Genomic DNA, 27623 nt, shown 5'->3' on the forward strand with positions numbered 1-27623 from the left:
TCTGTTTAAAAGTCTTCAGAATCTCAAAGTATGTTGCAAAGAACTCCAAGTTATCAAACTTGGGTGTCCTCGTTTAGGCTACGGCTTCGGCTTAGATAGACTTAAGTGGGAAACGGTATGAAAGATTATGAGATTCATAGTATATTCATATATTCAAGTATACACCAAGGACGAGTTAACCGAAGACAACAAAGAGCAGATCGTCAAAGAGTTTCATGAGAATCCTCTTGGAGGACATCAAGGAAACACCCGTACTTACAACAAAATACCGCAACAGTACCAATGACAAGGCAGTACATCCGAAAATTTCCGACTTGCCGAATAAATAAGACACCCAATTATACTATCAGGGAACCAATGGTTATTACGACCACGTTATCAAAACCTTTTGAAAAGGTTTTCATGGATATAGTTTGACCATTACTTCAATCTTATAGTGGGGATTCATATACCTTGACTATGTTAGATGATTTCTCTAAGTTCGCATGGGCTCCACCTATGAAGAAGTGAAGGACCATGAAGCCAACACTATGTCACAACATTTTGTAAGGCAATTCATATGCCTGCATGGGCAACCGCAATCACTAGTTACAGACTACGGAACAGAATTCCTCAGCAAAGTTTTCAAAGAAGTTTGTAAACTCTTCAAAATCTCACAGACATCTACTACACCATACTATCCGCAGATCAATGGAAGTTTAGAATGTGGTCACAGAACTCTAGGCGAATATTTAAGAAACTACTTTAATAAAAACCCGAAGAATTGGAACACTTATATCCTTTATGCCATGTATTTCCACAACTCGTCAGTACATTCATCCATGGGTTACCAGCCTCAAAAAGTAGTTTACGGATACCATCTTGTTATACCAGTCCATACGAATTCTCCCAACGTCACTATTCCCAAACGTAATGAGCAGACGCGATTACACAGGAACTTGTTAAGATTATTCCACGAGTGACACCTAGTATGTTTCAGGGTGTTAACCATAACCATAGTCCGAAGATCAGAAACCATAGACAAGCATGTACACGTAGCGTCACTAAGAAATACTACGGGTCTTTACTTAGAATCAATAAGTCCAATCCGAATTTCTTACTTAAACTGAGACTTTGTGACATATGTCAACCTCTCCATTTACGATATTAAATTTCATAACTTCGAGGATTACTTCTAATTTACTAGCGACATATGCAAAATCCTTAAAAACCAGGAAGAAGAAACTCTTAATAATGCATGTATCATATTCTTACAAAACATCTACCATATTGCCCATGAAATTGAATTAAATTATAACTCTGTGATGAAAATTTTAGCACCCAGTAGGAAAACTTCAGAAAATCTGTCTAGAAGAACTCGAAGTCTAATTAACGCAGGTGGTAGGCTAACAAACGTCCTTTTTGGCGTTTATTCTGATGAAGACGCTGAATTCTTCAATTCAAAAATCCAAAATCTAAAAGAATCCAACCAAAAATCATTACATCTGGCACAAGAGCAATTACGTATAGTATCATCAGTTGTACAAGAAGAGAACTTCTCACTTCACGATTTAGTAGCAGATTTGTTGAAAACCCAAATAAATATCCAAAAACTTTCAGAACAATCCACACGCATTCTAAACGCAATTGATATTTTAAACACTTAAAATCTATTCGATGGGCATACTACTATATTAGTCATCCTGTTAAATCAGATTGGGTGGAAAACTCAGGACCTCCAAAGAATAGTTAATTTTGCTCTAAATGGGTTGATGCACACTAGTGTTTATCCACCTTCAGAACTATATCATGAAATGAAGGAAATTCAACTCACATTACCCCCAACGCTGGAACTACCTGCAGTAGAATCACACTTAGATCTTCTAGAGCTCTTTAGAGCATCTACTTTAAGTGTAGTGTATCTGCAATAGACACTCATGTTTGTAGCAAGGATACCGTTATTGTCAAACATACCATTTAATCTCCATCATAACGTCCCCTTGCCAATAACTATTCCGAACGGCAATATAATTCTAATTAATCCAGATCCAATATATTTAGCAGTGAGTTTAGATAACGAATACCATTTTAGCCTTACAGAACTTCAATATTATAAATGTAAGTCACTGTTCATTTAAATTATGTACAGGACTAGAATCAATATTTAAACGCATTAAGGAAGAAAATTGTGAGGTATCTTTGTACAACAATCTAGACAATTAGACACATGTAACCTGAGGTATTTGAGTTTAAACACCACTTTAAGGCATAAGCTTCAGTATCAAAATTCGTGGCTATATTATTGTACTCATCAGGTGATAGATAACAGTAGCATGTCGTCAAGTCCCGTATAAAATAACCCTTACTGGAGTAGGTAAAATATACATTCTAGAATATTGCGTGATCTATACAGACCATTCAATACTCACACCAATCAGAAACATCAAAACAAGAAATCATAAAGATTTCGTACCCGAAAGTCCAAGTCTAAACTAACCATTATCTCTTAAGAAAATAACAGAACATCATTAACCTCAGAAAATCAGTAATCATACGCTTTATATAAATTTTAACAAATTATCTCGGGAATTCTAAGAGTTAAACAAACTCAACGAATTGTTCAAGAATACCACAGAAAATATTTTTGTTAAACCGGAATATCATTTGATACATTAGTTATTATAAGTTTGTACTTGGTTATTAAGTATTGATGTAGTATACCAAAATTATATTCATCGAAAATCGCTGAACCTCATGATGTACAAGAAATTGCAAAGTCTCGCACCGCCTAGACCTGTAGTTTTTTTTTCTTTGTGTAAAACATAGTAGAAAAATGGTGACTTCTTAGCTTCCATTTCTCGTTTAAGCCGTGGGGTGTTATAAACCCATTTCATTAAGTAATATAAGTAATATAAGTATTTGTAATATAAGCATTTTGTTGACATATATATGTAACCATGTATTTGCCTTGGGAACAAGTACGGCCGATGTGTATGGAATTCCGATACGTGGGCAATTTTGAGTCGCTCGGCCCCAAGGCGAGTCAGTCGTTGTCAGTCAGTCTAACAGAACCTCTACAAATCCGTGTATTTTTGGTATTAACATAGTGTTCAAATAAAGTATAGTTGTTAACCACCTCACTGCGTGTTTTAATTATTTAGTTGTGTAGACGTACAAACAATGAAATGAAGTCCAGCATTCAAGAGAAAAACCATGTGGATGCTATGAGAATACGGCAATTAGAGAAAGCGTTACGTACAAATCATCTAAATTCTGAAAAAAAAAATCGTTTGAAACAATCTGTATAGAGTATCTGATGTATTTTTTCTAGAAGCCGACAAAATCACAGCAACGGCAGCAGTTGTTCACGAAATTAGAGCGTAAAAGTTCATGACACCCAGTCAAGAGAAGCCATACAGTTTACCACTGTTAAATCGTCGAGAAATCACGGAACAGATGGAGACTCTCGAAAAGGAAATAGCAATTGTGCCAAGTGAGTCACCTTGGAAAGCTAAACTCTTAGTCGTTCAGAAAAATCCTGATGTAAAAGGGAACGTTAAGTATTGTGCCTTTGTCGACTTTCGCCGTTTGAATGAAGTTATTGTAGGAGACGCATTATCACTACCTAATATTGTAGTTATACTTGTAACTAGAATAGGTTGACAAAACATTTATCTTTATTGAAATATTTTATAATGTTCCTGATATTCAATATTTTCTTTTCTATTTAACTTAATATCACTTATGTAACTGTCAATTCAAATAACATGTAAGTGTGTAACAAGAAATGAACGAGTAATATTATTTACAACGTTCAGTAACTCACAATCAGTGTTGAGACTTATCTAGATAAACTTAATACTTATCTAGGTAAATAAATAAATAATCTATTATCTTATCTAGATAAAAATCGAAATGTTATCTATTTATCTATCTTAGATGAAAACTCCAGTCATCTACTGTTATTTATCTAGATATTTTATGTTGTAGAAATTATTTTAATTTATTTTAATATTATTATATTAATTATGTTTCTGATAATATTCATTATTTCCGTTCGTGATGTCGCCGTACGATGACAACGACGATCGGACGATAACAATGTCTATTAATATTATTATTACTTATTAGTTATTACTGTTTAGTCATTACCCATTATAGTCAATAGTCAGTATAGTGTATATTCTACAGTCGCGTTCGTACTACGAAATTCCAAATGTTGACAGATGTGGGTAATTAAATTAAAATGAAATGACGGTAGGTCGAAACGTGGAAAGTCCAAACTTCCTATAAATTATGAATAACTATTAAATAATTATTTCGATGAAAATAAGTCTTTTGATTATGTACAGAATATATTATTATGTGTCCAACATATGCTGCTCCACGCGGAACATGTTGGAGCGTGTAGTTTGCATGCAGCCTTTGCATATTTTTTATCTGATACAATTTGAATTTTAAAATATTGTTGTTTTTTAAAAATTTATCGGCTTTTTATCTAGATAAATTCTGTTTATCTTTTATCTAATAAATAGATAATTTTAGTTGTGCTTATTTTTATCTTTATCTAGATAGATTTTAGGTCTATTATCTTTATCTTTATCTAGATGAAAAACTATTTATCTGAGCTCAACACTGCTCACAATTGATTGGTTTTCTTTAACTAAACCTCGATATTAGTAGGTAGTGATACCCACGTTGGATTGATTATGGTTTGGCGGTGGGCACTGCCTTCCTGGGTAAAATCCGTGTTTAAATGGCCATCCGGTCCAATTGGATAGGAAGCCGAGTCTTCACTGAAGTGGTCCACCGATGGTTAGGTTCCGGCAGATATTTTTAATTAGTATTAGTGATTAAATCTAAGATTTCGTTAGGGCTCGAGTATGGTAAATTATTTTTGGGAAGAATATCAGGTCCACATGGTTTATGTTAAAGTAGATTGTTTTTAGAGTTACCCTTTCGGTCTTACCCAGTTACCTGTTTAATGTGAAGGTGACACACCGGTTGAAAACCACTAATCTAAGGTTAGCACTTTAGGTTAACTCTAGTCACTGTCTATACCATATAATATAATACATATAATATTAACATATGCTATGATCACTGATCGTGATGATCTTTGAAAGAGTAGCTATTGACTCCGTTGCAACCAATTGCGCCAAGCCGCCTTCGCCGAAACGGGAGAAGAGTCGTGACTAGTCTGTTAGACTAAAATGTAAAATGTAATAATAATAATATTATGTAAAATCTATCTAATGTTGTAAAAATTTCAACCTCAAACTCTCATAAAAATGTAATTTGACATTTCAGAAGAACTTTTTTTTCGATAAAGCCAGACACACTTGTAAGGAATCTTGTATTACATTTTTAAATCTTAGATATAAATAGAAATTTTTTTATGAATTTATAACTTAATATTATGTGCTAATTTTCGTGATTTTTACGAATTTTATCAAAAATTCTAAGTTTAAACGCTCATGAAAAATTATTGTGGAATTACACTCACTTTTTTTTTAAATTTCCATTAACAACTACTTACAAGGAACCTTGTATTACATTTTCAAGTTTTTTGACTGCTCAAAATTTTTTTTATCAACTTGAGTTTAAAAAAAAACAAATAATAATTGAAAAGTTCATTTGCTTATAAATAGTTCAACACAAATCAAAATATTTTTAAAACTGTATGGTCTATAGAAAATGCTTACACAAATATTCAGTGAAAATTGCATGTATCTACGGACATTTATGTTAGAGTGACACTAAAAACCAAAATTGATTTTTTCAAAAAATGGTTTTGCGTAAAAATTCTCATTTTGTTATTATTTTTAATCTCGTCGTGAAGTAGTTTTGCTAATTGCTGGTCGTTCAGAGAGCTGTTCCAAGCTCTTCGTTTTAAATTGTTACTAAGTATCTGTTTGTTGATCTTTTATTCCCAATCTTTAACCATGAAAATCCTCAAATTTATTTGCCTGGGAAATACTGTGTCTTAATATTTTTAAACACTGCCATAATCAATATAATGACGACAGTACTCTTTCATGTACAACTATCGATATATTAATTAATAATCTAGGTATTCTATAGGAGGCAATTCGAGTAGACCGTTTGTGTATGCTAGAATTGCCTCCGATTACCATGACAGAACACCAAGTATGGGCCATTTAACGATTTTTTTTTAACTCAGTTATGTTAAGTTAATATGCACCAATAACAAAAAGTTAAAAGTTAATTTGACTATAGATTAACTCAGTTAAGTTAAAAGTTAATACCAGTTTTTTGTTTATACAACGCTACCGTTTTCCAAACCAAAACTATAGGCAAATACTCTATATGACAATATGGGACAGTCTATGATAAGAGAAACACGACATAAATATGACCCACATAATCGTTGTGGTTGCTTATACATATTCTGCTAGACGCTTACCACTTATACTTCTACAGTTCTACAGTTGTTATATACTATACGTACTAGGCAAACAGTAGGCATAACGAAATATATACTTATTATTTATTTTATGGGTAATAGGTAGGTATTATGATTATTATTGTTATTATTTAAATTTGTTAAGGCTTCAACAACGAAGGTTTTTAGTCTATAGCAGTAGTTCTCAATTTTTTTAATACCGTGACCTAAATTTCCCCCGAAAAATCTTTCGCGACCCACATTGTTTCACTTTTCAACAATTTGAGAAAAACAAAATTTGTATTATATAAATATGTATACATTTTTATTAGGGATTTTGTTTTTTTATAGGTTTATAATTAATATGAATAAAAATATAATTAATATAATTAAAATGCACTTTTTATAATGAGGTACCTAACACAAATTTCTTGGAATCTATATAATTCAAAAAAATGTTCCCGACCCACCAAAAATTGACTGTTGACCCACACTTTGTGAAACGCTGGTCTATAGGTATTATTATACAGGTAAGTAGATATTATAGTATATTAATATTATATAATTGTACAACATTTGATTTTTGAAAGCCATAGTTTTTATGATCCTTTGATTTCTTCTCTGATCAACCCATAATTTACAACGGAAATTATTAATTAATACTATTTTAATAGAGCATTTGATATTATCACATGAAAATTTCTATACACATTATAGTAATAGCGTTTCAAATGTATCAATACTTACTTGTTTAGCAAAAGAGTATTAATAATCTTCAAATCCATAGTTTGGGAAATAATTTATAAATACATGCTATGATTGATCATTGAATTCATAATTAACATATTATCCATTACAGTGACTTACTCAATGATGAGGTACACTTAACACATACTGTATAGGTACACCTTGTTTTTTTTGGTTTAAACCGACAGCAGAGGAGACTCTGGGTGAACAATACCACCCTGCTGCCATCGTTTATAACGTTTACAATACTCTAGCAGCTAGAGTCTAGCACTCTAGCTAATACAGATACATACTCAACACCACTACTGTATACGCCTGACCTCACCCAATTTTATGTTATAAATGTTACTTTCTTACAGTAATAAGTTAATTTTTTTTTAATAAAACCATAACCTTTAAGATAATGATAGACTCAAAATCACAATAAATACAATTAGTTCCTAAATGTATTGGGGAAAAAAGTAACAGAGAGTTGCTATAGTAAAATAACTATTATTATTTATAGATATTACTTTCAATGAAAGTTAATTCAATTACTATAAATTACTTATAAAGTAATTTTGTTGCATTAAATTTTAAACTTATGGTAAGTTACTCTACGTCTTCGTGACATTGGTAATGTCATTGAAGATAAGTCACAATTATATTTTAAAGGATTCAAAACTTAACCACCTAAAAATTTAACTTACAATTGATCTTTTGTAGGAAATTTATACAAAATGTTAATACCGGATTTTTCCTGCTATTGTTTTTACAATTCCAAAAAGAACAACTCTTGTGTGAAGTTATTTTATAATGGTTGGTATACAAAACAAAACACTTCAAATACAAAATATTTGGAGAAAAATAATCCTAAAAATATATTAATAACAAAATATCGAAAGATTTATAATACCATCCTCCCCACCATAATTAAAAGAAAAAAAACACAAATAAACCATACATGTTTCCTTTATTTTTAGCTCAGATTTTTCGTATAAATATCCAATTAATTATTTAGGTTATTTACTATTTAAAAAAACAGGATTTCGAATAAAGGAGGGATATTTGAGACGAAATAAGAAGAACAAGGTATTATATACTTAGTATGATACAAAAATATTAAATGAGTATAATTGTGTACATTTACATAATTTAATAATTATATATTTATATCCATCATATAAAAACTACTTAACTTCAAATTACAGTAGTCTCGCTAATCCGGACTAGATGGGGCCGAACTCTATCCGGATTATCGAAAATCCTGATTAAACGGAATGACGTTTTTTTAACTTACTGATAAATATAAATATAAACAAAAAACACATTATGTATTCATACAAATTCAAAATTTATTGATTCACAATTTTATACTACACATTATTATTGTTATTATTATGATATATGTATTACATATCTATACATATTATATCAATACAAATTTAAAGGAAATAAAAGACTGAACACACTTAAAAAAATAATATAAACACAATACATATGTAATCAAAACGATAATATCTTAATTCTTAATCATGAGTATTCCAGAGTATAAATATTATACATGAGTACTAAAGTACGAAATATAGATTGTCCGGATTATCTGGATGTACGGGTTAGCAAGACTCTACTGTCCCTATATTAGAAATTAAAATATAATTAAAACAAAGAGATAATATGTAAATTGAAATAGTTGGATAATATTTTAACATAATATGCATTCAGTCATGTATTTGCTGAAGCCTGGGCACAAAAGAGTTAAAAAGTTAAAGTTAAGTTAATTTTAACTTTTTAACTTAACATTTTAAAATTTATTTTTCATTAACTTAATTTTTAACTTATCTGGTTTTTATTGATATAAACTTAATAAATAACGAGTTACTTTTAATCAAATCCAATTTCGTTAAGTTATAAATAAAGACCGGATTTATATGCGTTTTAAATTTTAAAATATGCATGCAAACATGCACTAAAGAAAGTCAAAATATGCAAAAAAAAGATGCAAAATAAAGTTTCAATTTGTATTACATTTTATATTTGACTAGCTGCCTGTGAAACTCGGGGGCTTGTGAGTTGTGAGACTCGGCGATGCAGACGTCAATGTCGTTGAAATTACTTTTAGAAGTCACTCCTGTTGACGTCATGGGTAGTTAAAAAACAAAAATGTAGGAGGTGGTAACGATTTTTGATAAGTCTTAGAGATCTCGTTTCGAGCGCGGGAATGTTTGAAATTTCACTTTACCCACGAAAATCGGCAATTGAATAACACGGTTCCCCATCGCATGTCTTTTGCTTTTTCGTATGTAAAAAAATGTAAATTCGAAAACTGAGTTGGAATGTCTAGCAAGTCCGTTACCTCAAGTGAAAATCGTTTAACATTCAAGTTAGCTACCTAGGTAAGCAATCCGACTTTGTCGGATCGCAGACGATGTACTACAGCTAATCAGGTAAACAATCCACCTGCGGTACCTGTAATTTTGCAGTGATAATTATTTATTAATTATTAGTTTCATTAAAATTTTCATTAACAAAAAGCAAGATGTATAATATAACAAATATGTATTATGTAGTACAATAATGTAACTTGTTAAATTGTTTTAACCATTGGTACATTGTAAAAAATATTTTATTAAAATTAAATAGTAGCTAATTTTTGATATACTGATATAAATAGGAAAAAAGTACGAAAAATGTAATGTAGTATGTTAATTGGAAAAACAATACCCCAACCTATTTTTAGAGTCCGCATATTATTTGAGATGTAAAATATTTGATATTAATATTATGTAAACGTACCTATAATCTGTTTTTTTTTGCTCAACACTTTTTTAAATCGTTTGGTATATATTTGTACGGTTTTTGTTAAATATGCACTATACAATTTTTATATTTAATCAATTAAATTAATGATTTGTGGACACTCGTTGACTGCATGTATATGATGTTGAAAATAGCAACATACATTTCATGCAAAATCCGGTCTTGAGTTATAAATAATTAAATAATAAATATAATAATATTATTATTGATGATATATATGGCATAAATATTTACTTTTTATTATTTTAAACCATACATCTAGCTGCTTATATATTAAAAAATAGTTAAATAAATAAATTAACTTAAGTTAGTAAGTTAGTTAACGTTTTCAAATAACTTTTAATTTAACTGAGATTAAAAGAAAATTAGGATACCTATTAACTTTAAACTTTTTAAAATGTTTTCTATCAACTTAACTTAACTCAATTAAAAATTAACATAATCTAGCCCAGGCTTGGATATACTTAAACTATGAGTTTAAACATAAATAGGTTGCATACATATTTATGCTAAGAAAATTTTACATTGAAAAATTATTTTTTCCTTTAAAATACAGTGATTGAAAAAAATATAAAATTTTGAACTTGAAACAATTCGCTACAAATATTTTTTTGACATGACAACAAAATCGAAATAAACTCAAATAATGAAGTGCAAAAAAAAATTAAAAACAAAATAAACTAACTTAACTTATTTCTTAAAATGATAAATTAATTTAATTCAATTTAATTAAAAAAGTTATTTAATAAGTTAATAGTTAAGAATGAAAATCCAAGAGTAACTAGTTAAGTTAAAAAATTAAAGTAAAATCAACTTTTTAACCTAACTTTATTTTTTTAACTCGTTAATGCCCAGCCTTGCAAAACAAACATCTTCAAATACAATTTTTTTTATTAATACAGTATGATCTAAATACTTGCTAAAACTTATTTTAGTCTACATGGTTTTATTAAGTAGGTATTCATTTTGGCTGCTATAAAAACACAATAAAATAAAAAAAATACACTTTTATTTTACATTTATTAATTGTTTTACCATTAAAACATTAATTCTAAAAATAAAATAGAGCAAAGGAAACAAATATAATACTATTCAATAGAAGGTTTTTTTTAAAAATTAATTACCAATACGAAAAAAAATCAATGTTTAAAAAGTTTATTTGTACACCTATAATATTTTAAATACATATATTAAAGACAAATAATTTATATCTCATCCGAATAACCATAAATTATTTCTGAAGGTGGTAATGGAATAGCTATGGGTACAGGTTTCATCTTGTGAGCTGCTTTACGTAGGTTATATGAATAATTTGAATGAATTGTCTCCTGGTAATTGATTTTATTTGTTATTTGAGTGCTTTCGTAAACAACATCAGGTAATGGTGCTTTCATTCGATTCTATTAAATACAAATATCAAAATAAATATATATTTATAATAAAAATATACATGACTTACATTGACAGAATTGACGGGGATATTTAATATAAAAGTTCTTTTGTCCTGTTTTATAATTGTATTTTTTGGTGGAAATGGTGTATTCATTTGATTCTATAACATACAAACATCAAAATAAATATGTATTTAGTAAAAAAAATATTAATACCTTACATTGAAGGGTGTTGTATTTATTTCTGCTGGTTTTATGACTGTATTATTTGGTTTAGTAAGCAGCATATTCAATAATGGATATTGTGACGGGGGATTCTCATTTATTCTTTTTAAGGCAACTGGAAGAATAGCATTTTGATGTGATAACTCCACGGGAATTTGGTTAGAAGAAACAAACAGGGCTTGAGGGCACTTCCAATCTATGCGTTTTATTCTTTTTGCATCTACTGTCGAAAGTTGTGCATCTTTCCCAACTACAAATACATCAAAGGTAGTACGTTTTTTAACCTTTGATTCACCATCCATGCAAAGATCATCATTACTGTTCAATGGAGTTGTTGCCTTCACAGATGAACTCGAAAATGTTGGATTATTACTTCTTAAATCAGTGGACATTGAAGTAAGTGAAGTTATCTCAATATCTTTGTTACATTGAGTAAATATATTTGTTTTATTTTTTAACATTGAATTCATCATAATTGGTAGATCGTTTACAGTTAAATCAATGGATGTTGAAGTAGAAGGTTCATAACACTCAATTTGTGTGTTGTGTAGAGTCGAACTTGATTGACCATTTAACATATTTGGGTTTACACTTGAAGAGATCATATCTGGTGGACTGTCTACAGTTAAATCGATGTACGCAGGACTAGACTCCATTGTTTTAGATCTAGTTTTCCTAATATCTGTGTTATATTGTGTTGAAATTGTTTTTTGATTACTGAACAAATACGAGCTTAACCCTGAAGTTGTTATAACTGGTGGATTGTTTACAGTTCTATCAATGGAAGCTGAAGTGGCAGGTTCATAACAATCAATCATATTGGACTCAGTTATTTCAGAGAATTCAATTTCTGTACCATATTGAGTCAAAATTGCAAAATCTGGACATATATTTGAGGACTCTAAAGTAGACTGTTCATTAGTCTCAATAACTTTGGATTTAGTTATCTCAATACCAGAGTCAGACTGAGTTAAATTGTCTTGTTCAGTGTAAATAGATTCAGGGCTTATTATTGAAATTGTTGTCTCTGGTGGAATATGTACATTCAAATTATCAAAATTTGGAATAGAAGAATGATTAGTTTTTATTATCTTAGTTTTTGATCTTGTAATATATGTATCACATTCGGATACACTTCTTTTTTTACTTTCTGAAGATTCCGGGATTAATATTGAAGCAGTTGTACTTGGTGGAATATCTTTTATCAAATCAACCATCACTTGTGTAGAAGATAAATTTGTTTTGATTTCTTTGGATTTAGTTGTATTAATATCTGTCTCACATTCAGTTAGATTTCCGTCTTCACTGTTCAAAGATTGTTGGTATGATTTCAAAGTTTTAAAGTTATCTGGTGTAATATCGTTTTTTAAATCTGTACAAACTAGAGCAAAAGGATTAACAATTATTTTAGTTTTAGTTTTATTAAATCTTATGATGAGTTATTTTTTTACAAGATAGATTGATTTACCTTTTTTCTTTCTACCTGCATTGGTGGTCTCTTTCTTTCCAACTCCAATACTTCTACATAATGCTGCATCCTATAACACAATGAAAACATTTCTAAGTTTAGTATTAAATTTAAAAAATAATAAGCTAGTGAAATTGTGTAGATCATTTAATCGTTATTCACTTTAAATAGTATAATAAATCATTATAATAAAATTAAATAAAAATTATTATTTTCTGAAATATAAGTTGGCATATTTAGTAGAAACATTTTGTAATATCTTGGCTACAGACTTTGAGGCAACCTATAGCCCAGCTATTGTACCATACAGCATCAAAGACTATTGGATTTTTCTACACCCAGAAAACACCTATTGTTATAAACACCTATTGTTATAAAAGTATGTATGTGTATATACATAAACAGATACATACATACATACATACATACACACATCTATAAGCAACCAACATGATAAAAATAATATATATGATAAAAATAAAAAGTACAAAACAATCGAATAAAATCATATTTTAAAGGTAGACAAACTTGTAAGGAATCTTGTATTAAATTTTTAAATCTTAGATATAAATAGAAAATTTTTTATGAATTTATAACTCAATATAATGTGCTAATTTTCGTGATTTTTACGAATTTTATCAAAAATTCTAAGTTTAAACGCTCATAAAAAATTATTGTGGATATACACTCACTTTTTTTTTAAATTTCCATTAACAACTACTTACAAGGAACCAACCTTGTATTACGTTTTCAAGTTTTTTGACCACGCAAAATTTTTTTATCGACTTAAGTTGAAAAAAAACAAATAAAAATCGAAAAATTCTTATGCTTATAAATAGTTCAACACAAATCAAAATATTTTTAGAATGTTATGGTCTAAAGAAAATGCTTACACAAATATTCAGTGAAAATGTCATGTATCTACAGACATTTATGTTAGAGTTACATCAAAAACCAAAATCGATTTTTCGAAAAATGGTTTTGCGTAAAAATTCTCGTTTTTCCTTAAATTTGTTTGTTTATTCTGTTGCTTTTGAAAACTAACTATGCATCAACTAGATTCACTTTCCTACCAGAAACGCTGCTATTTAAGAAAATCGAAGCACTTTTACTGCAAGAAACCGTGATGACAGACATACAAAAAAATAAATAAATATAAAAACACACATCATCGTAAAATCAATGCATTCATCGCTCCGCTCAGAATCTAAAATGTAAACAGAGAATACTGATATTCACCTTTTGATTTTGATTTTGAATACTGATGTGTCTTGTATTTCTGTCACTTCTTGTACTTTCTACTAATGTTTTTATTTGAAATTCCAAACATTCAAATTTTAATTGCCATTGGAGGTTACGGCCTTTTAATTTCAAAATTTCTAATTTAGTTTTAGTGCATTGATTTTGTAACAGAATACATGCTTTGTTAAATAAAATACTTCTGTACACCTACAGTATTAATTAGTATTATTAATAAAATATATTTTCAATGTAAAAAATTGTATTACCTCAATTCCTGTCAAAGGATCACTCAAGTTGTTTAAAATTGTTGGCCAATTTTCTTTACAATAAATCGATATCATATCATCATGCACCAAATTAACATCATTGGTTATATTATGATTAGGTTCTTCATTATCGTAATAGCTATCGCTGTCACTATTAATACTAATATCATCCTCATAATTAATAGCGTTGTTCATACAACTTCTAATTGGAGGTTTAATTTTAATTGTAGATGTTAAAATTGAAGATGTTGTTTTAATTGTAGGTGCTAAAATTATAGATGTACTTTTCATTTCAAGCGAATTTTGATTTGTAGGTTTCAGAGTTTTCTTTTTTAATTTAGAATACATTTTTTTTCTGCGAGTATTTATGATTAAAGAGCTCTTTGTTTTTTGTTTATTAGTAGTCCTAATATTTATTTTTTTATGTGTATTTGTAACCAAAGTCCTTTTAGTTGTTTGTTTATTGGTAGTTAGAATATTTTTTATTTTATAACTTTTTCTAGACGTAACAGATTTATTTTTGCTTATATTACTTATTGAAGTAATTTTATTTTTGCGAATGTTATTACCAAATGAATTTTTTTTTTTTAAAGCTCTAATCAAAGAATCTTTTTTTTTGGTAGTCTTAGTAGTCAAAGTATTTTTTTCTTCATGTGTATTACTACTTAATGTATTTTTATCTTTATTTATATTGCTAATCAATGAAATTTTTCCTCTCGGAGTATGAGTATTAGTAGTTGATGCATTTATTTCTTCATGTGAATTACTAGTTACAGTATTCCTATAATTGTTTATATTCCTAATCAAATTACTTTTATCTTTCTTTATATTGCTAATTGATGATTTTTTTTCTTTAGGTGTATGAGTATTATTAGTTAAAGTATTTATGTCTTTGTGTGTATTACTAGTCAAAGTATTTTCATCTCCGTGTGTATTACTACTTAATGTATTTTTATCTTTATTTATATTGCTAATCAATGCAATTTTTTCTTTGGGTGTATGAGTATAAGTAGTTGATGTATTTATTTCTTCGTGTGAATTACTTGTTACAGTATTACTATAATTGTTTATATTACTAATCAACTTATTTTTATCCTTCTTTATATTGCTAATTGATGATTTTTTTTCTTTAGGTGTACAAGTATTAGTAGTTAATATATTAATGTCTTTGTGTGTATTACTCGTCAAAGTATTTTCATCTCCGTGTGTATTACTAGTTAATGTATTTTTATCATTATTTATATTACTAATCAGTGCAATTTTTTCTTTGGGAATATAAGTATTAGTAGTTAAGGTATTTATTTTTTCATGTGTATTACTAGTTAAAGTAATCTTATCTAAAATTATATCACTAATCAAAGAATTTTTTGTTTTGCGAGTATTAATAGTCTTATTATTTATTTTTTGATTTGTGTTAATAGCAGAAGTATTTTTTTCTTTATCTGTATTTGGAAGCAAAGAACTTTCATTCACTTGTCCATCATTTTTTTCCTTCTTACTGACAATCAAGTTTTGTTCTTTTGGCAACATTTCATCATGCACCTGGTTAAAAGTTTTGATCTTGAAAGAAGAACACCTTATATTATTCTTCGTTGTGTCATTTTTTAAATTATTAGATTCAATCTAAAAAACAGTTTTAATATATAATTATGGTAAGGGTCAATTAAATGTAAATTACTCAACAGTTCAGAGTTATTTAATATTTTTATAATACATGAAAAAATAACCACCCATTTGTTTTAACATCAGAATTGTTGATTATATCTAACAATTTTAATTGATACCTTTATTGTGTAAAGGTAATAAGTGAATTTCATGAAGAATTATTAATAATTAATTTTATGCGGTAAACTCATTTTTCTTATAACTAAAAAGTATTAAGTCTTTCAATTTTTTTTTTTTTTTTAGTATGACTGAATAACATCTACTTCTGTTTAAATGTTTGTTACTCAAAAACAAGGCATTTATTTTGTTATGTATAGCCAATTCTAAAATAATACTGATAGATTTTCTTTTAGTTAAAATACTGAAAATGTTAACTTAAATTAAACATAAGTAGTGAAAGTTATATTTAAAATTTTGTAGTTATTGGTAAACTGCACATCAAATATTCATAAAGCAATTTACTTAGTTCACGACAGAAATTATAAATGGACTTTTATTTTATTATTGTTTAATATTTCAGGTTTAACATTTATATATATAAAATAATATTACATTGATTCTTTAAGGTTGAAAACAACAATTTTTTTATTATTTTATGTACTCATGACTAAAATCAGATGCCTTGATTAACCATCATGTATGGATGTTACAATTTTAGATATTATTTGGAGAAATAAACACATTATGGTAACATCAATGAATTAGTCAGTGATAGAACAGTTGTTATTATGTACCAACCTCTAAATTATATTATGGAGTCTTCGTATATTTAAATAAATAATGATAATTGACACGATTGTATTTTACAATAACATAATATTTCAATAAATATAATATTTAAGTTATTTTTAAATCTTAAATTTTGACATAATGATTTATTACACATGCAATTTTACTTGTATTGACTTCAGGCATTACACACTAACAAAATAACTCTACTTAAGAGGATGATGCTACACCTTGCATGTCCTTGCCCCTGTCTTGCAAATACGTAACATAGCAATTTTTTTAAGCTCATTTAGATCTATTACTTAAAAAAATTGAGTGAATTGAAATCTTATACTATTTAAAGGTAAGACTATTATCTAGTGAACCTCATATGTTTATTTTTATATTTTAATTTTAAAGCAAGTTATGAGTATTTTAATACAGTAAATTGTTTGTACAACCACCACAGTAATACCAATTTACATTAGAAAAATTATAAGAATATATATTTATAAGTATAATTATTGTGTATATAAGTGATTGAAATATATAACTTTCACTTTCCTACAATTATGTAAGAAGTCCTATGATTGTTTTTTGTGTCTGTATTAATAAAATAATAAATGATTATATTAAACTTTTAATTTAAAAATACAAACAGTTTAATTGTATTGCTAAAATCTAAGCTATTTTTGAATTTAAATTACAGTGACTGTAATTATTTGAACTAATATGCAGCAATAACATTTTTAACAATAACAATACAAGAACAAGTTTTTACTCTTTTTACCTTCTAAAAAAATAATATATTTATAACATGCAATTTTAAAAGTAAATAATTAAATGTAAATTTAAATAACCTACTTGTTTTTGTTTTCTTGTATTTCTTGTAATTCTAATGCTTGGATTTTCAAAATCGAAACTTATATCATTTAAGTTTTTATTTTTGATTATTTTTTCAAGTCCATCTGTGTAATTATCTTCATAGTCATAATCAAGTGGATCAACATTAAATATTTGATTAATAGAAGCACAAAATCTAGCTAGTTTATTATTTTTAATATTCTCAGGTATATCCTCTTCATCAATATTAATGTTAGCATAACCATTCTTCGGTTTAAGCTTGGTATTATTCTTAGATATACCTTCTTTAAGATGTATAATCTTAGGACAAGGATTCCTGCCTTTGAACATGGAATTATTCCTAAAAAAAAAAAATGTAATAAATAAAATGATTAAACATGCTTTAATTTTTTTAAATAATTTCCATAATTTTTCATAAAAAAAGTCATCATTAAAAAATAAAAATAATTTAAAATTCTATAGGAAAGTGATTTTAATTATTAATCTACCTGAATGTTTTTGATTTTGAGAAGAGCAATAAATGTATTAATTCTACAATAGTAAAAATGTTGTGTTTTTTGGCCGGAAGAGACTCTTTTAAAGGAAAAAAAAAACTTCAATCTTCAATTTCTATATATTTTCTGATAGGAAAGTGAATTTAGTTGGTACAATAGTGGGTTGAAAGTAATGCAGCTCACAGTAATTATCTCAAGAGGACGTTATACCCGCATGTGTTATCTTTGTCTTACAAGAGTGTGGAACATATCAAATTTTAAGTTCAGCAGATCACATTTAGCTCAGTTAGCTTAAAAATTAGAGTGAATTGACCTCTTATTAAAATTAAAGGTAAGATTATTACGGAGGGCTTCTCTTGGGCTTTTTATTATATTCTAATTTTAAAGAGAGTTATGAGTATTTAAAAATTGTAAATTATTTGTACAACTTAAAATACTCATAACTCTTAATAGTTAGGACAAACAAAAAGAAAGAGTAGATAACTGCTCTGCTGACTGCTATGCAGGTGTTGAGTACATCTTATTATTGAGTAAGTTACTATAATATATACTTGTTTAATAACCTTTTAATATATATATTTTTCAATTTTTCAATATAATATGATGAACTACATAATATAAGGAATGTTGAATTATATTTTTAATCCTTAGCTAGCTATACATTTTTATAAATTCAAACTATAAAATAATTCTCATGTTTTCGTGAATTTAGCGACTTTTGTCAACATTTCAACATCAAATTTAAATGTTTATAAAAACAAAATCATACCTATGTTCTTTTAATATTTTGAAATGTCCATAATTAAAACATAAGGGGAACCATATATACATTTTTTGAGCATTTCGACAGAAAAAATGTATTTGTTGATATTTATAAAAAAGAAAAAACTAAAAAAAAAAAAAAAATTTCTATAGCTAGCTCTAAAATAGTCAAAATGTTTTAAAAATTATGTTATGTAAAAAAAATGGTAATTTAACATTAAGGAAACATTTCAAGTACCTACGGTTACAATAAACTAAACAAGATTTTATCAAAAATTAATTTCATGTAGAAATTGCGGGTTTTTTCATAATATTTTGAAAAGTTCGGGAATTTTGACCTACCATCAGTACCAGTCAAAAAAATTCACTTTCATACTAGAAAAGATATACTGGATTTGAAAACTATAGTAAATTGTGTAGAGATACACAAAAAAACACACATCATTGTAATTATTGCTCCGTTTAAAATCTAAAAATAAGAAAACGGGAAGTATTACCCAAAATCGGTTTACACAAAATCGATTTTCTTATTTTTTTATAATTCAAAAACAAACAGTAGTAATTGCATTTTTTGAAAAATGTTTATATAAGCATTTAATATTCACGGTTCAAAAAAAAATTGAGCCCCCTATTGATAAACATTTGAAATCTACAATTATTTTTTTTGTTACATTTTCGACGGTTAAATGCTTGAAAAATTAATGTGAGGTTCATCATAAGCTGTTATTAGTGTAATTTGGTACTGGTTTGTGATATCTCAGCCCGGGCGTGTGACAACTTTATAGCCCTGTCGGCCACCAATATATTTAAAAAAAAATATCGAGTCTTTTAAATGAATTGTAATAATAGTAAGTAAATGTATATGAATTAATAATAGTATAAATAATATACATCTATAAATCGAATAACGACGTACAAGAACTGACAAGACCCCCACGGTAATTGATCGGTGTATATCTATTTAATTATTGATTTTTTAACAACACATATGAATTTGTTATGATGTAGTACAGACTATATTATAGCCTATAGAATTGGACAATGGTACATATTTCCAAGAACCGAAGAATTATTAACACGATATATTGATTATTATGAATGACAGTGAAATATAATAGAATGGCGAGGCCATATAAAATTCTCGGGTGGGGATATAACAAATTAGTACCTGTCATTTTAAATAGAAATTGAGTGTGAATACTGGAAAATGGAAATCCACAGTAATTTTTTTTAATAGTTTGAAGTTGGAATTTTTTAATTTTGTCTCAAACAGTATTTACTGTAGTTGTATTTCCCGGCGTTGAACAAAGATCAATAAAACGGAGATGGACATTAAAACTGCGACGTATATTAATATTTAATAAGTACCTTTTTTTCTTTAGTGAATCTACTGAACCAATACCACATGCAGACATAAACTAATATGCGATAAAGGTTTTAGTTAGGGTAAGCCACCTCAAATAACTGGTTAAATTTATTATCTATATTTTCCCTGAAACGTTAAAATCGTAGTATTTTTATGATTATATAAGCTTCAGCCATACCTTTGACTTTTAAACATTATAATAGCAGTTGCTACCCATTATATTTTCGAAGTCAGTAAATTGCGTCCCCAAAAAAAGTCATAGTCATCATAAACTAAGTAAATTGCGGTCAGTGTACTTTTAAGACACACGTAAGTTGAGTCTCGGGTATATTTGAAATGTGTGTAAATTGTCCTGGAATATTCTGATTTCCAGTAGGCTCATCCAATTCATCCAAACATATTTCATTTCATTGCCATTTTAAAAACGTGCAGTATGATATTATATACATCGCATTGAGAAGTGAGGGAAAAAACAAAAAAAATACTGAAAAAGAAACATTTATACATGACAAAATGTATGAATGGCATTATGGCAAGCAAAAACAATTACTTGGTTAGATCATATGTGCGGGAATTGTCTTACTCATTTTTACCAGTTTCTTAATTACAAATTTTTAATAATACTTTTTTTAATACATTTTTACACATTTTTGCAAACATATTATTTCTAATTGCTAATAATATATTTTTTAATTATGTATTAAGAAAAGCCAAATACCAATATTTATTCAATTATATTGAATAGTCCTTAGTCTGAAACATTGGAAGGAAAATATTTATTTTGTAAAAAAAGCCTTCGACATAATTTACATATAAACAAAAATATTCAGGTAGGTATACACACAAAATTATTCCCAGACCGCCATTTATATATATATAAAATATATATCCGGACTACAATTCACATACACAATTTAAAATTGGACGCAATTTACAGCGACCCTCAATTTTATACTTCTGTATACTAGCTTTATTAGCCTTAATTACAAAATAAATTACAACACAGAAAATATAATCTTTTATATCATGAAAACTATTTTATTATCTGTTACCAGTGTAATTACAACCCGTAAATAAACAAATCCCATTTGTGAGAGCCATAATTAAATGCATAAGTGAGACATGAGCTACTCTATATCGACCTATATAGGTAGAAAAACGAAGCTAAAGACCGTCTCTAACTCAAGAGTCTCATAGAATCGATTGATATGTATAACTTTTATTGAAAACGGTCCAGTGGTTATTGAGTCCGTTAAATAATGAAAGAAGGAATTATTTATTTATAAGTATAGATGGGCGTCTGAAGTTTGAATTTTACAAAAATGTATGTCCATGTGAAAATAACGATTTTTTTGTTTTTATGTTATAATTCAAAACGTATTAAGCGTTAAAAATAGAAACATTCCACTGTTACTAAATTTTCTTAACTCAATGAAATTTTTCCAAAATGTTTAGATTCATTTGAAGTTACTTATAACCTATTTATATTAGATACGAAGTTCTAAGGTAACTGGTAAGTCTGCAGTATTGACTAAAAAGTTAATAGCAATAATATATGATAGTTTTCTCGCAAAAAGTAATTAAATCTACTGTACCTATTTATAAGTATAGTAAAATAAATTACTAAAATAGCAATATAAATTCAAAATAAAATATACTTAGTATTTTAATAATAACTATAACTATTAGTTTTTGTTGGAGAGACTCTGAGTCTCCGCTCAGAATCTTTTCCATATGCAATGAATTCAAATGTAACACTTAATTACAGTGCTGAAGTTTACTCAACATTACTATACAGCAGAGTGGAAACCTATCCTAACCCAACCGGACCGTCCTAAGGATTTGTGAGGCCTCGGGCGAAAACAAATGTAATAGGTACCTCTAGCTTTTATATCTACCAACAAATTTTTCATAAGTACATCATCAATAGTTTTTATCACACAAAAAAAATAGATAGGTACTTAATTAATTACAATTTATCATATAATACTAAAAATATCACTTGATATTTATACAAATTAGCTTTAATTTAATAAAATACAAATAAGCAGATAGAACTCTCATATTTGGTAAAATCATACTTAAAATAACTATTACCTATTCTTAATCGATTTAACACAGTACAAATAAAAATTTATCCTGTGAAAATAAAATAACCTCGTCTTTAATATAATAAATTAAATATATAGTAAAATATCATAACATTCATTCAAAATTAATTTTTCTGGCTTTTATTTCTGCAAACTTTTCAATTATATCGTTATAATCAACATTTTCATACAAATCGTGTTAAATTGAAAAAAAATGCTCAATAAATAAGACCACTCCTGGCAATACTATTGTTTTGGTATTTTTTTAATAAACAATTTTCGACTGTTTTTTACGTTGATTTTGTTGTTTTTCAGTAATTTTAAGTTTCGATTTTTCAGCACTAGTTTTAAATTTTTGATATTTATACGTAATCGACCACTTTTTGAATATTATTCTATTAACCAGACTCGATGTCAACAATAAAAACTACTAATAAAATAGGCTTAGTATACTTAGGACCTTCTTTTTATATTTTGCTCAATAAATATTACTTATTATGAACATTGTTTTTCTTTAAAATACTGACGTTTTAACTGTTGTAAGTCTGATATTCCGAAATATTATTTTGATTAAATTAATAATAATAATTTAACGAGTGAGAGGTATTTAATTGATTAAATATTTGATTTTTTTCAAAGGTAATTATTATAATTTTTTTTTTTCGTATCATACACGTGTGTGTTTGTGTTTGGCAGAATTTCTATTATTATAATTTATAATTAATACCTAAGTAATGAAAATTAGACTAAAAAGACGGTGGCCGCTACCCGCACACCACCAACAATGCTATTAGGTATCGCCATTGTAATTACATGTTATTATTGGATAGTTCAATATTTTTAGTCACAATAAACGATGTTGACCGGGGGAGAAGCAATGCCAACACCAGTTCTCGATAACAAGGAAAAAAGTTCAATATTTTTACGATGTACCTACTTCGTTAATTTGATATTATAAACCAATTTTACTAATTTTTTTAAAACACGAAGCCCGGGGCCTGGACCCTCCTCGCCTTAGGATAGCTCTGGTTGGAACACACGTTTTTAGAATCTGAGCTAAGCGATGAATGTATTGATTTTACAATGGTTTTTTTTTGTGTCTGCATCACTAATTTTTGAGAAGCAAAAATGCTTTGATTTTCTACTTCAGAATTTTTTCTGGTAGGAAAGTGAACCTAGTTTATAATTTGGAAGATCTTAAGTAAAAAATTTTCAGCACCTAGTTTTCCAATGTTGGAAAGCATCAAAAAAATTAAGGAAAACAGCGATCTTCACGCAAAACCAGTAATTGAAAAAAAAATATTTAATTTATTTGATACAACTCAAAAAATAATAATGATACTTTAAATTTTCTTTATATGTTTATAATAAAATTTCCTATTCACCATACATTTTTCATAAATTTTTTCGACTATTTTTTTAGCTATTTATAGTTTTCAGAAAATTACAATTATTATAAGTTTTTTTTCTGAAATGATATAGGTATTGTTGACATAAAATGTTTCGCTCTGTCAAAGAACATGAAAATTTTTGTAAGAACAAATTTAAAAAAAATTTATACCTATATAATATATATATATAAGTTAGGTAGCTACTTTAATTGTATAGGTTTATATTTTCTATACAACATTTATAATATTTATAACAGTATATGATAATGTGATATTGACGGTTAAAAAGCATCTTTTAGGTGGCATACAATAGGCAAATATGAACTAATATAATGATCTTAAATCTGAAAAGAAAGGTACTATTGTATTTTATTTACGAATATAGGTAGAACGCAAGTCATAAGTATTATTTACCAAATGACAATTTTGTTTCGCTGTAGTTTTCAAATTGTAGTTGATATCATAAATATATTATTAAATTGTTAATTTTTATTATTAACAGTATTTTATACTAAAACCATTTTCAAATAATAATTTTAATATAAGAACAATTATACTATTATCATACATGTCTTATTGATTCCTGTATAAATAATTTATTTATCTTAAACAGTTTAAAATAATGGTAAGTTGTTGAATCATAAATGATAGGGAAGTAAGGCACATATTGTTACTATGCCTTTACATCAATTATTGAATAAAATTTGCACATGTTTTGCGCAAAAGAACAAAGGAAAACATTAATGCATAATAATGTGGTAGTAATATTAAACAGAAGTAGACATTGGTCAACAATACAGGAACATCACCAAGAAGTAATAAAACTAAGAAAGAAAATTGTACAAAAATACAACTACTATAAGTTTAAAATTTGGTATTAAAGTAAGGTATTTTTCCAAATGTTTCGGACAGTATTTTTTCTATTACTTGATGTTCAACTATTAATAATATACAAGCAATTAGCATACTATAAAATGTTAAGATAATATACCTACAAGCATTATATTATATGAAATGTTAAAATAATATTACAAGCATAATAACATAGTATATGAAATATTAAAATAACAATAATGAAGTATAACAGATAAGAAGTACCTAATATTTTTGAGGATGACATTCTAACATCTAACAAATTGTAACCAAACAATGATTTCAGAACCATCAATTAAGAAAATTTAAAAATCTCATACAAGATGTACCTAATACTAAAACAATTGGTAGTTTGCTTAAAAATTTTAATTTAAAATGTAATGTATTAAATATTATTTGAAGTCGCCAATAATTGGAATTGCTCACCTGACCTGCATATTAAAGTCATAGTCATACATAACAATAAAGGTACTTGAATACAACTCATAGTGATGTCCATCTCTACTATAGCAAGTGGGTGTTTTGTGAATAAACTGTGGTTGAAAATGATAACTAATCATTTTAATATAATACATAGGTAACTATGATATACGACTAATTTTAGAGCAAGAAGGTGCGATAATTGAAAACAATTAAATTGGAAGCAATAATTGATTTGAGATGATACAATTATTTTTTGTGGGAAAGAAAAATATCACACAGACTGTTCACCTTTTTAGATACGAATTGGTCGTTACACAACCATTGAACCAATAATAGGTACAAAGAATAAAATTAATTGTTATTAATGGTGCCCAAAATAAAAAATAAAAAAAAACAGGATAATTAATAATATAATACACTGTGCTGTGAGATATACTCATTAAAGGAAATGATAAACCTATAACGTAGCACAATAATGTTATCAATGTTCTTAATTGATAACTTGAAAACCAAGATTGTGGGAAAATGTATGGTTCAAAGTAACCCCTATCACACCACTATGGAGGTATGATAATTAAATTAAATATATATCTATATGCTTTGGTATGGGTGTATTATAATATATTAACATATTTTTTATAATATCTTACCGAAAGAAGGAAGATGCTCTGAGCATCTGTAATTTCATTCTTAAATTAGTAATTGCTGCTTCGTCTATTTCGTGATTGTGATCGTGATCGACGGCAATATACTCTAGATTTAGCATATTCATGCTCGTCCTTAGCACGGCCGGGCACTTCAATGCATACACACGGTTGCATTTCCATCGGAGGTGACGAGAGCATGGCTTGTGGAAATGGTACAGGTGCCCTTTAAACACAAGTCTTGGGTATTTAAACGGCTTCATTAGACAGGCTTCGAAAACTTCCAAAACATCCCCTGACATAACAGGGACGACGCAACGACAATCAACCACCGTTCCACCCGTACGGACGACGAGTGACGACTGAGCGGCGGCAACCGGATCCGGACGGAACAGACGAAAACGGCGCGTCGCGCGAGTAGAACAATATTCGAGCCAGTGGTGGGCTGCTAACCCGCTAGTGCTATGGTCTGAGGTCTGCAGTTTACTGCATGTAATATTCAGGCGGTGGTGGTGGTTGCGGCCTTGGGAGCAGGCTGGGTCCTGGTTGCCAACCAATTTATGTGATAACGTCAGTGTCTGTCAGCCGTTATCTCTTCCGCTCGCTATCATCAGACTAGTATGGTGACGGCATTCTTAATAATAAAATAATACGACATAATAATTTAATTTAGGACTTTAGGTATTATAAAGGATTCCTTTATCCTTATTTCTTTATAATAATAATAATAATAATAATAATAATTTTTGTTATTATCCAAGACAGTGGGTGCACGTAAGGTTGTCGATGTACTGCCCTCCCTTCGCGCATCGGCGGCCCTCCAACATTCAAGGGTTAGTTACTATTCCATGAATAGGGATCGATATTTATAATTTACGTTCAAGGTACTGGACATATGTAATGCTGGACCTACGTTATAATTCACTCAATAGTTAATATTATATTATGAAAATTCGTCTTCGTCGCCGTCTTTAATATTTATTATTGTCGTGTTCATTATTAGGTATCATCATAATTTTTAACGGCCATTTACACGTTTCCATTGCATAGTGGAGTTACGGAGGGGTTGGATGGGGTGGTGGCTGTTTTTGGAAGGGTGTCATGTAGTTAGGGTTGTTCACCCCTTACCACCACTATAAACGACAATATTTATATATTATATCTATCACCTATGATGACTGTCAACTTGATTTTCCAACATTTTTTTGGTTCTGTTCTAATCGTCGTTGGGGAGGGGGAGTTAATTCGGTGACTTTTACGGAACAGCACGACGCTATCGGGACGTTCGTTCCCCGCTACGTAGTCAACACGAACCAATGACGGAATTTTTTTTTGCTGTACAATATACGTACCCATTGACCTTTGCTCTGCGCCGCATTCTAAAATTGTGGAGAGATATGCAAATTGAAATAGTTGGTTGGTATTCAATTTCCTTGTTACGTTGTAGCTGCGTTATCAATTTAATCTGAAACGACCGTTGCAACGGTGTGATTTACTGCGATGCTCAATCACTAAAAAATCGAAACAATACATTTTAGGAATTTATAATAATTCTTATACCTAAAATGAATCTTTTTATCCATTAATTTGATATATTGATAAATCATTATTCGATTACTTATATCGATTATTATTTTAACATTTTCAAGTTTGATTTCCAAGTAATATATTTTCATGTTACAGTTGCAATGACAATCAAACATTAACAAATAAATTATTAATTAATAGCACCTATTTTATTAACTTATGTTGCTATGAACATATAATAATAAGTACAACAAATATCAAGTAGCGCAATGTATTTATTTTATGCCTTTTCT

General features: G+C 28.2%; 2 protein-coding genes across 4 annotated transcripts; one reads left to right on the forward strand and one right to left on the reverse strand.

Annotated features, from left to right (window-relative positions):
• The first annotated feature begins 485 nt into the window (after positions 1 to 485).
• LOC111028089 (igE-binding protein-like) lies at positions 486 to 962 on the forward strand. Its single transcript, XM_022306628.1, has one exon. The coding sequence runs from the start codon at positions 486 to 488 to the stop codon at positions 960 to 962; it is 477 nt and encodes a 158-aa protein (XP_022162320.1).
• Positions 963 to 11070: 10108 nt separating this feature from the next.
• On the reverse strand, positions 11071 to 26362 carry LOC111028074. Of its 3 annotated transcripts, none has more exons than XM_022306607.1 (8): positions 25810 to 26362; positions 17761 to 18100; positions 14524 to 16146; positions 14255 to 14464; positions 13016 to 13085; positions 11544 to 12928; positions 11391 to 11483; positions 11071 to 11331 (listed from the first exon to the last, which is right to left on the reverse strand). In XM_022306607.1, exons 1-8 carry the CDS (start codon positions 26103 to 26105, stop codon positions 11137 to 11139), a joined length of 4212 nt encoding a protein of 1403 aa, XP_022162299.1. In that variant the 5' UTR covers positions 26106 to 26362; the 3' UTR covers positions 11071 to 11136. The 3 variants fall into 3 exon arrangements, with proteins under 3 accessions (XP_022162299.1, XP_022162300.1, XP_022162301.1); XM_022306608.1 differs by lacking the exon at positions 25810 to 26362 and adding an exon at positions 25163 to 25400; XM_022306609.1 differs by lacking the exon at positions 25810 to 26362 and adding an exon at positions 20561 to 20869.
• Between the last annotated feature and the right edge of the window lie 1261 nt (positions 26363 to 27623).

This window comes from Myzus persicae, unplaced genomic scaffold, assembly GCF_001856785.1.
Source record: "Myzus persicae strain clone G006 unplaced genomic scaffold, MPER_G0061.0, whole genome shotgun sequence".
Classification (NCBI taxonomy): Eukaryota; Metazoa; Arthropoda; class Insecta; order Hemiptera; family Aphididae; genus Myzus; species Myzus persicae.